Raw genomic sequence first — 15,413 nt, forward strand, 5'->3', positions numbered from 1 at the left:
TACAGAAACTAACTTTTTCAAAAGAGTAAGTTTTATTCAGCCATAGAAACATCACAAGCAGAGAAGGGGTTAAAAACAACAAAAAAGCATAAACATAGTGTCTTACCTAAGCTTAGCGTTTCCTTGCCAGTTACAGAAGATTACACTTGATCCAAGCAACTCCTAAGCATTGGAGCTATGAAAAACAGTCAGAATCCTGGCAATTGCTGCCTTTCTGACAGTCTGATGCATGCCCCCGCCCCGGTCAGTGCCTCCCCCCTCAAGGCAAAAAGTTTGTTTGAAAGTTCCTGCCTAAACTTCTCCTGAGGTTTCAAGCAGGGCTCCTGAAGTTAACCAAACTGTTTTATGCATTTCTCCAGTGGGGAGTGGAACTAGTTTTATACAGCTGATTCCTGTTGTTGTCCACTTGAGCACCAGAAAAGTCTGTCTACAACCATTGCTTTGTGGTTCCTGCAGGATTTGTTTAGGTAGTAATACAATAGCTAAAACATAAAAATTTAGAAAAAACCTCACAATTTTTATAATTAACAATAAGGTTCTTCTTCCCAATATTTAGTCATTAAAAGGAAAAATAAACCTGTTGCTTTAATAAAACATTTCCCTATATTTAAAATAAAAGGGGTCATCTTTTCACACCCAATACAACACACAGCAATACACAGCTTTCATAAGCTAAGGAATTCATGCACACTCCAGTTTGTTTCCATCTATCAAAGCAGCACTGAGTCTTCAGCCATGAATAGCCCTGAAGGTTCCTACTGTTCTAAACAACCACTCAGCTAAAAAGCAGATATCCTAATAGATTCTGCTGAGAGAAACTGAGTCTAGAGCAGTCTCTCCTAACCAAAGGATTGTGCATTTGTTGCTCCTGAAAAAAATTAGAGTAATGACAATTTCTCGTAGCAAACCTTCAGACATTGTGTGTATTGGGCAAGTTTCTATGAGCCAAACAGAGAGAATCTTCATCTCACTGAGAGCTGAGGATCCTGAACACCTTAGCTGTTCAACGTCTTGCAGGTTCAGTCCTGTATTGTGTTGCCCCTATTCAATGAGAGCCAGGATTAGAATTTAGGGATGAAATCTTGGACCAACTGAAATGAATGGGAATTTTGCCATTAACTTTAACGGGGCAGGGATTTTAACCAAACTCTTCCTGACTCCCAACCCTGTGCTTCTTCCTCTACAGTGCACAGCATCTCCCTGATAAGTCATTAACTACAACAGCAGCAAAGTAGTAAGACTATTGTATTGCCCTAGGACAGGCATGCAATCAATGAACATCACCAAGAAAAGCTAACAAGTGATTAATAGCAAGCAATGAAGCAAAAAGAGAATGTTGAAGGTTACAACTACTAGTTGTCAAATGTCTGCTTTCTGAAAATTAAACTTTATTATGAAGATAACGAGAATAGAGTCAACACTTATTAAATTATATGTTAACACTATATTGGCACTCTAAGTTACTATATTTGTATTCATGATAAATATGGCAGTTCTCAGCACTGAATAGGCTCAACTAGAGGTTAACGCAAACTGATTTAGATACAAAAAGTTTAATTATATTTACTAAAAATCAGACATGCACAGTTCATAACAATATTGCTGCAGATACAATATTTTACTTGCAAAAAATCTTTGTCATCAGAACCATAAGCCAAAGAAAGAGCTGTTTTATAATCTAATTTCAAGCATTTTTTGGTCAGAAAAAGTTCTCATGTCAGAAATAACATTTCAGAAGTGAAATGAATTTAAGAATCACAGGCCCAGAACCTAACTAAGTGGCCCAAGTTTTCAGCGGCTCCTCACCTCTACTCAGAGTTGTGGCACCTCAGCATGCCTGAAATTCAAGCTATTTTCATTTTCAGTACTTAATATTAGGGGCTTAAATCTGAAAACAGACCAAGATCTACAAATTGTTTAAATATTAGTACTTTAGTATTACATCTTTGAAACAGCTATTTGAAAGAATTCTTTCAAATATTTTAAATAATGATTACTGAAAAATGTGAAAAGATTTAAAAAATACATTTAAGGGATTAGAGTGAAAAATCTGAATATTTCAGCTATTCTATATAGAATTTTTAATAATAATGGATCCTGTAGCTTCATTCATTCTTCCTCCTCAACTATAAAACAACTCTTGCAGCTTCTGCTGCTACCACCATGTATTACTGTATCAAAGCTATTTATACTACACTATAGTAGGCACAGATGGCAGGAGTCAATCCCAATAAGATTTAAGGAGTAAGACATGACAAGCTGTGAATATCCATATCCACTAAATAACCTAGAGCAAGTAAAATAGAGATTATTGTTCAGAGAAAGGAGATAAAAGATAAGTACTGAACAGAGTTATCTGCTTTACCTTAGATTATAAAGCCAATCTAAAGAAAGAATATTACAGTTTACTTTACTCCTAAATAAAGAGCTTCCAAGCCAGTGCTTTCCAAGAGAGAGTTGTTTAAAGTTAACAATAGTTTGAGATTAGTACAGAACATCAGAAGAAAAAAATAGTTCTTCACAGAAACAAGAGTTGAAAGATAGACCAAAATTGACCCCCTCCCAAACACTTCCCCACACAGGAAAACAAACTGAAGACGATCATACAAATTAAAGAGTTCCAGTGTGCAAGAAAATACAAATCCTAAATAGACTTTACTTCGATTTACATATCTCCATTTAAAAATGCTGAAAGTTTTAGATTTACTTTCTAGAATCTAAAGTATATATGACAGAATACAGTAATTTATAATTGTCACAGGTTTAAAAAAAAATACTGGCCATTTTTCCGGTTACTAATTTCATTCTAAAATTAATCAATGAAATTCACTTTATTTATAATAGATTGTAATACTAAAGTCACCAAAAAGGCATAACAAATACAAGTTTTATGAGAATTGGTGAGCAAAGATCTTATAGCTCTTCGGGATTGGACAAAGCAGTAATTTCCCTTAAAGTAGCTTTATTCATGGGGTTTTTAGTTCTTCCCACCACCACCAGTTCCCTGAATCTGCATAGAATTAATTTATCTTCAAGACCTTTAACACAAGACATCTCTAAGGTCACCCTAGGCACAGGTTGGCAGTCTAACATTTCTGAAACACTAAGTACTGAAAGTTAGGGTTTTTAACCAATTTAAGCCACAACACACACACACACACACACACACACACACACACACACACACACACACACTCCTGCTTTCCTATCACAAGTTCTGTTACTACAGGAATGAAATCTACACATCCCGTAAAATAGCTAGTTTCACATTGTTCTTCAAACCTCAGATCAGTGAAATGCAGCTTTGCATTTGAGGTATTATATGACTAATACATTTTGCACTGCCTGCATCTACAATGACATCAGGAGGGGAGAAGAGGACAAGACTGTCCCTAGAATATATGTATTTTAAAAAAAAAGGCGAGACACCCACCCACTATCAATGCAACAGGAAGTAGAACAGTAGCTGGGGCCAAGAGAGAAGATGCAATGAAACCCTCCTGTACCCACAACTGATATCTGAAAAGCACCAATCACTCTGAAGATCAAAGAAAGAGCAGCCAGTATTCAGACAGATTGGATCCTTATGACCTACATAGGAGAAGTGCACTTTCTAAGTAAACTGTAGCAGTTTCCCCAACAGACATTTCTTATGGACTTATTTATTAAGCAAAAATTAACATTCGGAGTCTGATTTAAATTATGTAAATTTTCAGTTAACTATTTTTATTTTACTCCTGCCTTCATAAAACCTACAGAGTTATAACAGATAAATTACAAAGACTAAAGTACATGCTTTAATATAATTAGGACCAGGCCACCCAAGATGAAAACTACACCATGGAAGAGTCCTACAGCCAGGTATTTGAGGCCAATCCTTTTATCAGTAGAACCCTCAATCAAAATGTGATGAAGGAGAAGAGTACACCCTCTAACATTTGACAATAATTCAAGGTCAGCCACCATTCATATTCTGGTTTTGGATAAAACACCTGATCTTGCCTACATCATAGAAACCCAAATTTAATACCACCCCATGTAGCCCAGGAAAATAAAAAGAAAAGGTTTATTAGCAGTATTGCTCCACTTCAAATTCAGGAACCCAATAATATAGGTTAGAAACAAAAGCCTTTCAATACATCAGCCTTGTTAGCAAAGCAAAGGGCAAGACACACCTGGGATGACTCCCCTCTAGAAAAAAGGCCTTCTTAGATGGACTAAGGGATCCACTGCTCAACATGGTCCTGGAGACCCCCAGTTCATTGTTCCCGGCAACTTCAGTTTCCGTATACACCATCCCAAGGCTAGATCTGCCCTCATTTAAATTGTTTTATGTAACAAGTCTCAGGGTCCTGTTCATCTATTCTCCAAGCCTAGAAGATCAGATGGCATTTTTAACACTGATGCTTTCTTCCACTTCCAACTTATTAGGAAACTTTAGCCAGTTTCTTCTACATGTAACCCTTCAGATAGGTGGGAGTTGGCAGCAACAAGGGCTGCGTTCAATAGCTAGGGGTTCCTCTTAACAATACAAGCCAGGATCAGCTCACGCTCCCACCCACTAATCTGGGAACATTAAATACCACTCCGGGCACCTCTACGAGGCAATACTCCCTCTCACAAGCACTGACTCTGTTTATAGCAAAGAAAGCTTTTAATAAAGAGGGAAAAGGAACCCAGCATTAATTTGGGAAAACACACACCAGGATTTGAAAGCCTATGACCCACTCATCACCAGGGATCCTTGAAATCAATTTGCCATGGGAAAAAATGTGGAATCTTTGTTTTTACAAAAATGTTAAAAACAGAGTGGAACTCCAATTATCTGTTCTAATTGGGACCAGGGCCAGATCAGATAATCAAAAATTCAGATAATCAGAAGAAAGGGCAGGACTCAGCCGGTCATCTTAAATATATATCAGTAAAACATTGTGTTCAATTGATACAGGTTTGTTTTTTTAAATCAGAGAATGGGGTTGGGGTGTTAATCAATGAAAACTAGGATTTCTGCTCCTCACAAGATGTCAGGGGAGAGCTCATTCAGACCCTGCTTACATAGAGGAACAATGGTTCATGAGCCAATCGCTTCTGGACAGGATTATTGTAATGCATCTGGAGCTGAGTTGAAGGTGAAAGCATTTCCCAGTGAAAGAGGACAAGAGAGTAACTTCAGCGTTACAATGCTCCCACCTCACAGCTGACATTGGTGTAACAGTCTGAAATCTGATCTCATTCACTTCCATGTAATAGTTACATCAAAATACCGTAGATGTTCCAGCCACAGCTTCCTAGTTACATTTGTTTATTTGCTATAAACATATTTTCATCACAAAGGATCCAACACAAAAATCATTTTAGTACAATATAAGCATCTTGGAGGTAAAAGGCAATACTGCACGACAGAACAAACACTATATCCACCTAGAACTCCAGGTGGAACACTGTAATTAACATGCTTGCAACAAAAAAGTAGCATGTTTAATTATTAGAAGTGGATTGGAACTTGGCTTTAAATATTGTGTGAAAGTTATTACTCTTAGGGTACCTTTCCACTACTAACACACAACAGACCTGCAGCAGCAAGTCTAAGAGCCTGGATCAACTGACTCAGACTTTAGTACAGAGCTAAAATATAGCAATGTAAACATTCCCACTTGAGCTGCAGTTTGGTCTCAGAAATCTAGCAAAGGGGAAGGGTCTAAAGCCAATCTGCAGCCTAAGCACGAATGACTACATTGCTGTTTTTTGCCCCATACTGCAAATTGACCCCGAGTCAGTTGACCCAGGCTCTCAGACTTGCTGCCACTGGGCTTTTTTCCCAAGTGTAGTCATACCCTTCAAGTTTCCTCTAACCACATCTTGGAGTTTGGGTTTAGTATTGATTCAACGAGAAGGACGACACACAAGATTCCATGGAGGTCACCTCTCTGATCAGTATTGTGTGTAATCATTCAATCATAGAATCTCAGGGTTGGAAAGGACCCCAGGAGGTCATCTAGTCCAACCCCCTGCTCAAAGCAGGACCAATCCCCAAATAAAATCATCCCAGCATGGGCTTTGTCAAGCCTGGCCTTAAGAATATCTAAGGAAGGAGATTCCACCACCTCCCTAGGTAACGCATCACCACCCTCCTAGTGAAAAAGGATCTTTTTCCTAAGATCCAACCTAAACCTCCCCCACTGCAACTTGAGACCATTACTCCTTGTTCTGTCATCAGCTACCACAGAGAACAGTCTGGATCCATCCTCTTTGGAACCCCCTTTCAGGTAGCTGAAAGCAGCTATCAAATCCCCCCCTCATTCTTCTCTTCTGAAGACTAAACAATCCTAATTCCCTCAGCCCCTCCTCATAAGTCATGTGTTCCAGTCCCCTAATCATTTTTGTTGCCCTCCGCTGGATATTTTCCAAATTTTTCTACATCCTTCTTGTAGTGTGGGGCCCAAAACTGGACACAGTACTCCAGATGAGGCCTCACCAATGTTGAATAGAGGGGAACAATCACGTCCCTCCATCTGCTGGCAATGCCCCTTCTTATACAGCCCAAAATGCCGTTCGCCTTCTTGGCAACAAGGGCACACTGTTGACTCATATTCAGCTTCTTGTCCACTGTAACCCCTAGGTCCTTTTCTGTAGGACTGCTGCCGAGCCATTCGGTCCCTAGTCTGTAGCAGTGCATGGGATTCTTCTGTCTTAAATGCAGGACTCTGTACTTGTCATTGTTGAACCTCATCAGATTTCTTTTGGCCCAATCCTCTAATTTGTCTAGGGCCCTCTGTATCCTATCCCTACCCTCCAGCGTATCTACCTCTCCTCCCAGTTTAGTGTCCATACTAACCTTACTCAGGTGGTGTGATTGTGAGCAGTCTCGAACTATAGATAATCTAGATGGGACAGCCAAAGCTAGTTAGGACTTAGTTTCTGGAATATAGTGATACAAACAAATATAGAAGCTGTTTCGCGAAAGCTCATGCTCAAATAAATTGGTTAGTCTCTAAGGTGCCACAAGTACTCCTTTCCTTTTCTTGAATACAGACTAACATGGCTGTTACTTAAAAAAATTTCATTCTCCTTTGTGTGTGACAATCACTCCTAGGCTCACAGCCAACCCGACTGGGTTCCCCAGTCAAGTGCACAAAGCAATAGATTTTCTTTTAGCTGTCAGTTCTAAAGGCATGGAACAACCAGCAGTAATCTTTTCCATGTTGTTTCTGGGTGGCATTAATATCACATCACTACTGTAGTCCCATATCAGGCCTACCTTCCCTTCATAGGCTCTGGCAAGCAAGCAGCAGTCCCTCAATCAGCTATTTGTCCCAGACAGGTTTCTCAGAGTAGAGCTGAAGTCTGCACTGCTCCCCCACCAGCACCAAACTGAGTGCTTCTGCATATAGTATCTATCTGAGCCAAATATTGAGCTCCCAGCTCTTTAGGAAGCAGTAAAGAGTCAGCAGCTAAGCCACAGATTGAATCCTATTGCAAACAGCATGGGTGGGGCGAGGCATTCGGCATTCTGAAGCAAGAGACGATCACTAGAAAACTTTAAAGAAGTCACAGAAAGAATAAAAAGTTTTCCCAGGTTTTGTTTCTGTTGGATATATTGCATTATGTATAGTAAGAGTTTAATATAAAAATCAGGTAGTAGGGTTTACAATGTTATAACAAGAGATTATGCTATTACCACTACCCAGTCAACTTGCACACTACTATTTTGAATTAGTGATAATCCACAGAGAAAGAAGAAAGCTGAATTTGAGAATTATTCATTCACCAGATTTCTGGTTATTCACCAGCCACTTCGCTCCAGTTCATCAGCACAAAGCATCATAAACCCAGCAGGATCTGGGCAAGAGAATATTCACCTCAAATTGGCATCTACTACACTCCCCCCATTCCCAGTCACCACTGCGCAGTATGTAGCTAAGTGAAAAGGTGGCATGGCTGAAGCACTTAGCAGGCAATTGAAAACTAGTATAGAGTACAATAGCCCTGAGAAGACTGCTTAATTCTGAGCACTGGGTCTGCAGCTAGGCAGCAGTGAGACTGAGGAAACATAACTGGAACCTTAGAGCACTTTTACCCCTCTTTCCTGCACAAGCTGCACTAAGTACAGTTCAGATACAGCCCTGTATCTGATCCATCGGATCTGTCACACTTCTGGCTCTCATGGGAATGAGTACACCTTGTGTATAAAAAAAGTGGGCTAAAGTATTTCTGAGAAGAAAAATAAAAAACACCTTTAACATTCTATCCTAAATTTTTGCACAAAACCAGTGACATCCATGAGAGTTCTGCACATAGATCAATGCCAGTGTATAGTAGCCCCCAACATATACACAGCTTTCCAGCGTTCTACACGAGAGACCAGTCTCCTTATAAACCAGTTCCATAATTCTCTACAGATTTGTCACCAAGATCAAGGACTGCAGTGAAAAAAAAAGACACTCCAGGCAAAGAAAAAATAATCAGTTACGTGTTTGTCTGAACAAAGCTGTAAAGATTCTTTAAGCCAATATTATTACTGAGTTAATGAATGATTGCATTGTTTAAACTTTCCCTAAAATGCTGACATTCTAGGAGACATTAAGTTAAGAAAATTTATGTTAGATCAGATTTAGTTAAAGATCATGTTTATGAACATTCTTTCATTGTGAAATTAAAAAAATTTAAGAAATTGAGCCAATGTGGCAGAAGTCAGTCATTACCTTCCATATTAATCAATCATTATTTCATAAAGTCTTTAATAGAATTTTTTTTTTTTTGGTGTGAAAAAAGTATCTCCTGCACACAACTGTTTTTTTTTCTAGTTTCCTTCTGAATAGTGAAAAAAAATTATGAATACAGGCCTCACAAAGCTGCACTTCCAATCTTAACTCCTTGTGTGTGTGTGTGCGCGTGTAAGTAAAGTATATGTATTTGTGCTGTTCTGTCCTAAGGCAGGAGGCAACATTTGCTTGTCTTAAAACTTTTTAAAGCACCAATGAAGTTCCTAACCCCAATTTCAAAGAGTTGTGTTACAAAAAGTCACATAAGTCATGTATAACTAGTAGGATGTGTTTATAACATTTCACCAATTCATTAAAATGTTTTACTCAGTTATCTAAGAATTGAAGGTAGTAGTTCAAGGCTGCTTGAAATTGGTTCTGCCTTTTATTTTATTTTGGCAAACTGCTGGGCAAATGGATACATTCAGTTATTGATTTGCTCCCGTTATATTCTATGGATTTCTGCAAACCCACCAACAGTTTAAAGATAGTAATACTTCACTGCAAAAGACTTTCTACTATAACCACTTCCTAATAAGTTAGATTTCAATACAATAAGCAACCAACTCTTATTCTGTATGAGAAAGATTAAAATCCTCACAAAAATATCAACTTCATAAAACCATGAGAATGTATATAAAAACAAAGAATAAACCAGCATACTTGTAAGGGTTGCCTAAAAGCGATCTTATTCAGTGCTCACTCAGAATAGTTACTTTTAAAACCCTTGGGATACCTACCTGTCACAGAGTAAATTACCTGGCTAATATCCAGTATATGCCAATGGGCACCCAAGAGACAGACATTAGACAGCACTTAGCATCTCCAGCCTGTCTGGAAGACATCTTATGGAAGTGATATTGTCTAATTATAAAATTTAACTTATGAGTTGTTTGGCATTGTTCACAACAGTACTTCATCCTATAATATTTACACAGCACTGCATGTTTCTGAAAAAACTACTGAAGCACAACATCTTAATTTTTTTAAACAAATATTAGTATTTAAGAGGTGTTTGACATAACTCACAATACAGGTTTTAATTGTGTAAAACATTGTAGAAGTGAATTTCCCATAAACGTAGAATTGGCTCATTTTTTATTCATGCAAACTTAGTTCTCAAGTTCATATCTCACCTTAAAATATACATTAAGCTATAATGTTCAGAAGTGCATTGATATGGCTCCTTTTTAGAAAAAAATCATTTCCCCAGAATCACTAGAGCCAACTACAGAGATGTGTTATCGACAAACTGTAGGAGGCGAACCTTTTGAATATTGGAGTCTTAAGCCAATTCAATAAGGGATAAATAAAAATCCACTGAGCAGATAAGTCCTACATCTTGTAGCTTTTGTGTCACCCTTACAGTTCCTGGAATTGATTGATTGAAAAACAAACAAACAAAAACATATATACACCAGGGCATGGCAAAGATAATGGAGAGTGATCATTTAAGATAACAAACAGTAATGGTATACAAAATAATAATAACCCATTAGCTTCCACTAAATTAAGTTGTCATGTTTGTTATGGCAACAACTGAAGTGATCCGAGACATCAGAACCACTATTTAACGCTCATATTTGGGCAAGAATTCGCTTTAATGTTCAGGTACTATTTCCATGGAGCTGAAATATCTTATGATATACAAGCCATTTATACCCTTACTTAGGTTCCATAGTAGTATATTTCATAAAAAGTATTTAGGAAAAGTAGCAGCTATCCATATAGTCTGTTATCCTACTAATACTTTCTCATTAGAACTTCTTGGTGTTGCAAAATGAATTTCAATATTGACACAAACTGTAAAGTACACACAGCATATTTTTAAGCCAAATTAGTATTTCTGCAGTAATCCATTTCAGGAGAGAGAGAGAGACACAATCCATATTTCAATAGCAGTGGTGTTAACCCCATTTCAGGGGAAGAAACCACTAGACTCTAAACAGAAACTTACTGTCTTTCCGTTTTACACATGGAACAATTTGTCAAGAGTATCATGATTGCACTTGAACTGATTTGTGGAGCTGAACCCGATTTGTCTTCATTGCCTGCACTGGCAACTGCCTCTTCCTCTCTTTTCACTTTGCTCCTTTGATGCCTTGTGAATTTCATGTTTGGGCTACAGAGGTCACTGGAGGCCAAATGCTGGTACAGTGTTTCTATCTCCCATTCTAATGGGGAAAAAATAGCTAGCTAGGTGGGCTATGCCCTAGTAAAAAGTGACTGACTAGCTCTGGAATAGCTCACACCTGACATCCTAAACACTGGAAACGGAAGAGGGCAGTTTATTACAGGGCTCCTCTCAAATCAGGTGGAAAGAATGGCAGACATACCACAGCTAACGATGCAACAGCCAGATCCGACCGGGGGAGCCTCCTTTACTTGAGTGACCCTTTGCAAAAGACATAGTCCGAGTTAAGCCTTGTATTGTCACCTCCAAGGAGGCCTGGGGCTTAAGAAAGGGGGGGGGGGCGCACACGTCGTCCTTTAAAAGTTAATAGATCAACAAAGATCAGCACTTATGATGCCGGTACTAACCCTGCGCAAGTAGCCCCTTCCCCTCCCCCCCCCCCCCCCGGTTGAGCCGACATCCCCCCTCACCGCCAGCTCTAGCCTAAAGTTCTTTAAAGGCCTATGAGCGACCGGATCGATCCTTATTGCTCAGCAGCAGGAGCACATCAGGGATCGCCTAGCAGCAGCACCACCGTGGGAGGGCACATCTTCCCCTCGCTCGCTGTGTGTTTACACTCAGCGCACCGCCATGGTGCGGAAACATCATTCAAGAAAAGTTCAGCCCGCACCGCTGCGATGGCTGCGCAGAAGGGCCAATATTTTGCCATGCCATCAAAGCCAGCCTGCAGGGAAGAATTTAGCACAGCCTCGCTCCAGCCTTCCGGGGCCGGGCGGAGGGAACGTGCAAGGTCTGCCATAAAGACGCGAGAGGGTCTGAGAACTTATGCCCCTTCCGCCGCCCTCCCCCAGCTAGAAGGGCCGAACCCACCCGCGGGTGCACCCAGACGAGTAGGTGGGGAGGGGCTGAACTTACGTCTCGGAATTTGTTCCACTGTCCGACCTCCTTGTCATACTGGGAGACCGTCGTGAGCCATTGTTTATCATCCAGAAAATTGCCGGGGTCCGACCTGCCCCCGGCCGCCGCTGCTGCTGCTAGACCCTGGCTGTACCACGCTGCTGCACACACGCACATGAAGGCTGCCACCTTCAGCATCTGTGCAAGAGGAGACACAAAGCGAGGGGGGTTCACAAACAAGAAGCCACACCACAGTGCCACACGGGAGCGCTCCCCGGGCAAAGGACGGGCGGGAGGAGGGCAGGTAGCGGGAGCCGGGGAGAGGCGCGGGAGGGATGTTCGCTCCCTCCCTCCGCAGGGCAGAGAGAGAAGGGGAGCTGAAGCCGGGGCGCGTGGAGCAATGGTGCCTAGCCCATCACCTTGCTGCAAGCCCCGCACCGGGCTCCCCGCTCCTACTGGAAATGCGGCTCGACGCTGCCAACTCCGGCTCTTTCTGGAGCTGCTGCACGCGCCGCCGTCGCGAGCCGTCCACTCAGCTCCCTGCGCGCGTTCCACCCCGCCCTCCTCCCCGGCCCTCCCCTTGCTCCGCGCACGGCTCCCGGCCAAGGCCCGCACAAGGCGGCGGGGCAAGCGGCCCCCGATGCAGGGGCGAGGAGCGCGCGGGTTCTACTGAGCCCCGCGGAAGCTGACGCTGCGGGGGGAATCAGCCCCTGGCTTTGACGAGGATCATTTCGCTAGCGTTTTGTTTGCCACAGAAAGGCTGAAACCAGAAGCCCAAGTGGTTTGAAAAACTTCGCCCCCAGGCCACAAAATGTACTAACGCCTCGTTCCTGGGGCTTGTTGTTTGCTTTCTACCCTCCCACCTTGGCAGAGCTTCTTGTGGGAAACTCTTGACAAGAAACTAAAGGCTGGTTTTTGCAACAGGTGTGTTTAATACGCCAGTAATCTCATTCAGTTTATTGGGGCTAATCACATGGGGAAAGCTAAGCATGCCTGTAAATGCTTGCAGGATTATTGCCTGGGAGCCAGATTTACAAAGGTACATTGGCACTTAGGTAATTATTACCCAATTTGCTTAGAAGCTTTTATAAATCACAGGTGCCTATCTGCATCTTTAGGCATCTAAACGTGTATGTAAATCTGGTCCTAAAAACCCCCTTTTCAAAAGTGGCTTAGGCACCAAGGTATTTAGATGCCTAAAGATGTCAGTAGATCAGGTGCCTAGTGTGATTTTCCAAAGCACCTAACTCCCTTTAGGAAAATTGCACTAGGTATTTGTCTGCATCTTTAGTCAATGTCTGTCTTTTAGGAGCCTAAATCTCATTAAAAGTCAATCTCATGCCTAAATACATAAATCACTTTTTAAAATGTTGCCCTAAGAGCCTAGTGAAATTCATAGGAACTGCCATACTGGATCACTCAGTCCAGTATACTGTTCCCAACAATTGCCAGCACCAGATGCTCAGGAAGAAGGTGAAAGGAACCACACATTAGGCAGATGTGGGATAATCTTATCACCCACCCCCTATGAAAGTTACAGCTTAGCTTGTAATATGACAGATATTATGGACACATGGACTATCTTTGAGAATACTGTATCAACTTTATAAACATTACAGGTATCGTATGGGCTAGGGTTCATACTTCAGCTCCACAGCAGGTGATGCGGGGGGGGGGGGATTATAGGAGTTTACTGCAGGAAGGGAGGTGGGGGTTAATGTAGCTAGTCTGAAAAAGCCTTACCCACTTGGGGGGAAATTGGACATCCTGGTTTGAACTGTTTACAGTAGACTAACAAACAAAGAGCTGAGAACTGTATAAAGTGACCACCCTGGGGGAAAGGAAGTACTAAGTCACTCCACCTCAGTCCAGGAATTGACATGACACTGTCACCAAGCAGAACAGAACCTGTGAGAGGGGTTTAGAAGTATTCATTCCTATGAGGAAAGGAGGACTTGTGGCACCTTAGAGACTAACCGATTTATTTGAGCATGAGCTTTTGTGAAGTGAGCTGTAGCTCACGAAAGCTCATGCTCAAATAAATCAGTTAGTCTCTAAGGTGCCACAAGTACTCCTTTTCTTTTTGCAAATACAGACTAACACGGCTGTTACTTTGATTCCTATGAGGGTCTCTGTGTGGAAGACGGATGATAGCTTGGCAAACTTGGATCAGCGTGTAAGATGTTTATTGTTTTTAAGATATATTTTCTCTGTAATGCCTGTATTCTGAGTAAACAATGCTTTGTTTATGAAGGTTGACTGGTCACTGGTTAACATGTCATTGTCCCCTGAGAGAATTGTAAGTGCTAGATTAAACTCAGACCAGTTGCAATAATCACAGTGAATTGCAGCCTAAATCCTCAAGCTAATGGAAGAGTGTCACAGGATTCTGCCCAAGAAAGGTGACAGGTAGTGGCCTGAAAGCTAAGTAGGATGCTCTCAAGGAGCTTTCAAACGGGTCAGAGGTGCAGTTGCCTTTGCCTGACACACATAACACTTAAATCCTGAAGCATGGGATTTTATATCCCTTCCTAAAGGATTTGTTACCACTAATTAATTATAACTCTGGCTATATTTGCTATCCAAATAAGAACCTAGAGCCTCTTTGAATGTTGCTAAATTCTGATTTTAATGACCTCTGATGGTAAAAAGTTCCAAAGTTTAATTGTATTTTGTGTGAAAAAGTATTTCCTTTTACTAGTTTGAATTTGCCACTTTTCCATTTCCATTTGGTATGTCCCCTTGTTCTTGCATGATAGGGAGAACAGGAGTTCCTAGTCTACATTCTCTATACCAGTTATTATTGTGTGTACTTTTATCAGGTCCCCTCTTATTCAACTCCTTTCTCACATGAACAAACGTCTTCTTTTCAATCTCTCATCAAATTAGAGTTTTGCCACCCCCCAAATCATTCTTTTTTGCCCTCCTTTATTAGGGGGATGGCAAAACTCTAATTTGATGAGAGACTGAAAAGAAGAGGTTTGTTTATCTGAGAAAGGAGTTGAATAAGAGGGCAGTAGAGCCCAAGTCATGTACTAGGGTGCCTTTGTGCCGGGCACTGTACAAAAACACAACAAAAAGACTAAATTATTTTTTCCATTAGACTTTATTTTTGTTTTAAATTTAGTACTGCAGTAGTTCCTAGGAACCCTAATAATTGATCAGGGCCCCATTGTGCGAGGCACTGTGAAAATATAACAAAAAGATGCCCCCAAAGAGCTTACAATTCTCGGCCCCAATTCTGAAAACACTTACACACGTGCTTAACTTTACTGGAAGTAGAGCTTCTTTAAACCCCCTCAAATTCTACAATTTCTCATGTGAGATGTGTGACTAGTACTGTACTCTATTCCAGATGACAGTGAACCAATGATCTATATAAGGGCATTATAATACTTTCTGGATTATTCTCCAGTCTGTTCCTTAACATTTGTTTTCTTTTTTTCCCCACCACAGTTGCACACTGAACAAAAGTCTTCATTGAACTGTCCAAATGGTTGGTCCTTTCTCTGAACTAATTCAAATAAATTGGAACCTAGGAAGGTACATCAATTGTTTTTCTCCTCCAATGTGCATTATTGAATTCATCTGCCATTGTGTTGCCCATTGACCTAGCTTGG

At 40.9% G+C, this 15,413-nt stretch overlaps 1 protein-coding gene across 4 annotated transcripts in view; it reads right to left on the minus strand.

The window, feature by feature from the left end:
• The window catches only part of SPOCK3 (SPARC (osteonectin), cwcv and kazal like domains proteoglycan 3), a gene marked incomplete at its 3' end in the record, with an annotated part of 384,412 nt that extends 372,051 nt beyond the window's left edge, over positions 1–12,361 (minus strand). For all 4 annotated transcript variants that reach the window (XM_084626848.1, XM_084626846.1, XM_084626847.1 and 1 more), the window contains exons 1-2: positions 12,213–12,361; positions 11,812–11,991 (exon numbers count right to left, since the gene is read on the minus strand). In XM_084626848.1, coding sequence (XP_084482974.1) covers positions 11,812–11,991 — 180 coding nt within the window. In that variant the 5' untranslated portion in view covers positions 12,213–12,361. The remainder of the gene's footprint in view (positions 1–11,811; positions 11,992–12,212) is intronic.
• Between the last annotated feature and the right edge of the window lie 3,052 nt (positions 12,362–15,413).

This window comes from Lepidochelys olivacea (assembly GCF_965140295.1).
Source record: "Lepidochelys olivacea isolate rLepOli2 genome assembly, chromosome: 4".
NCBI classification, from domain to species: Eukaryota; Metazoa; Chordata; order Testudines; family Cheloniidae; genus Lepidochelys; species Lepidochelys olivacea.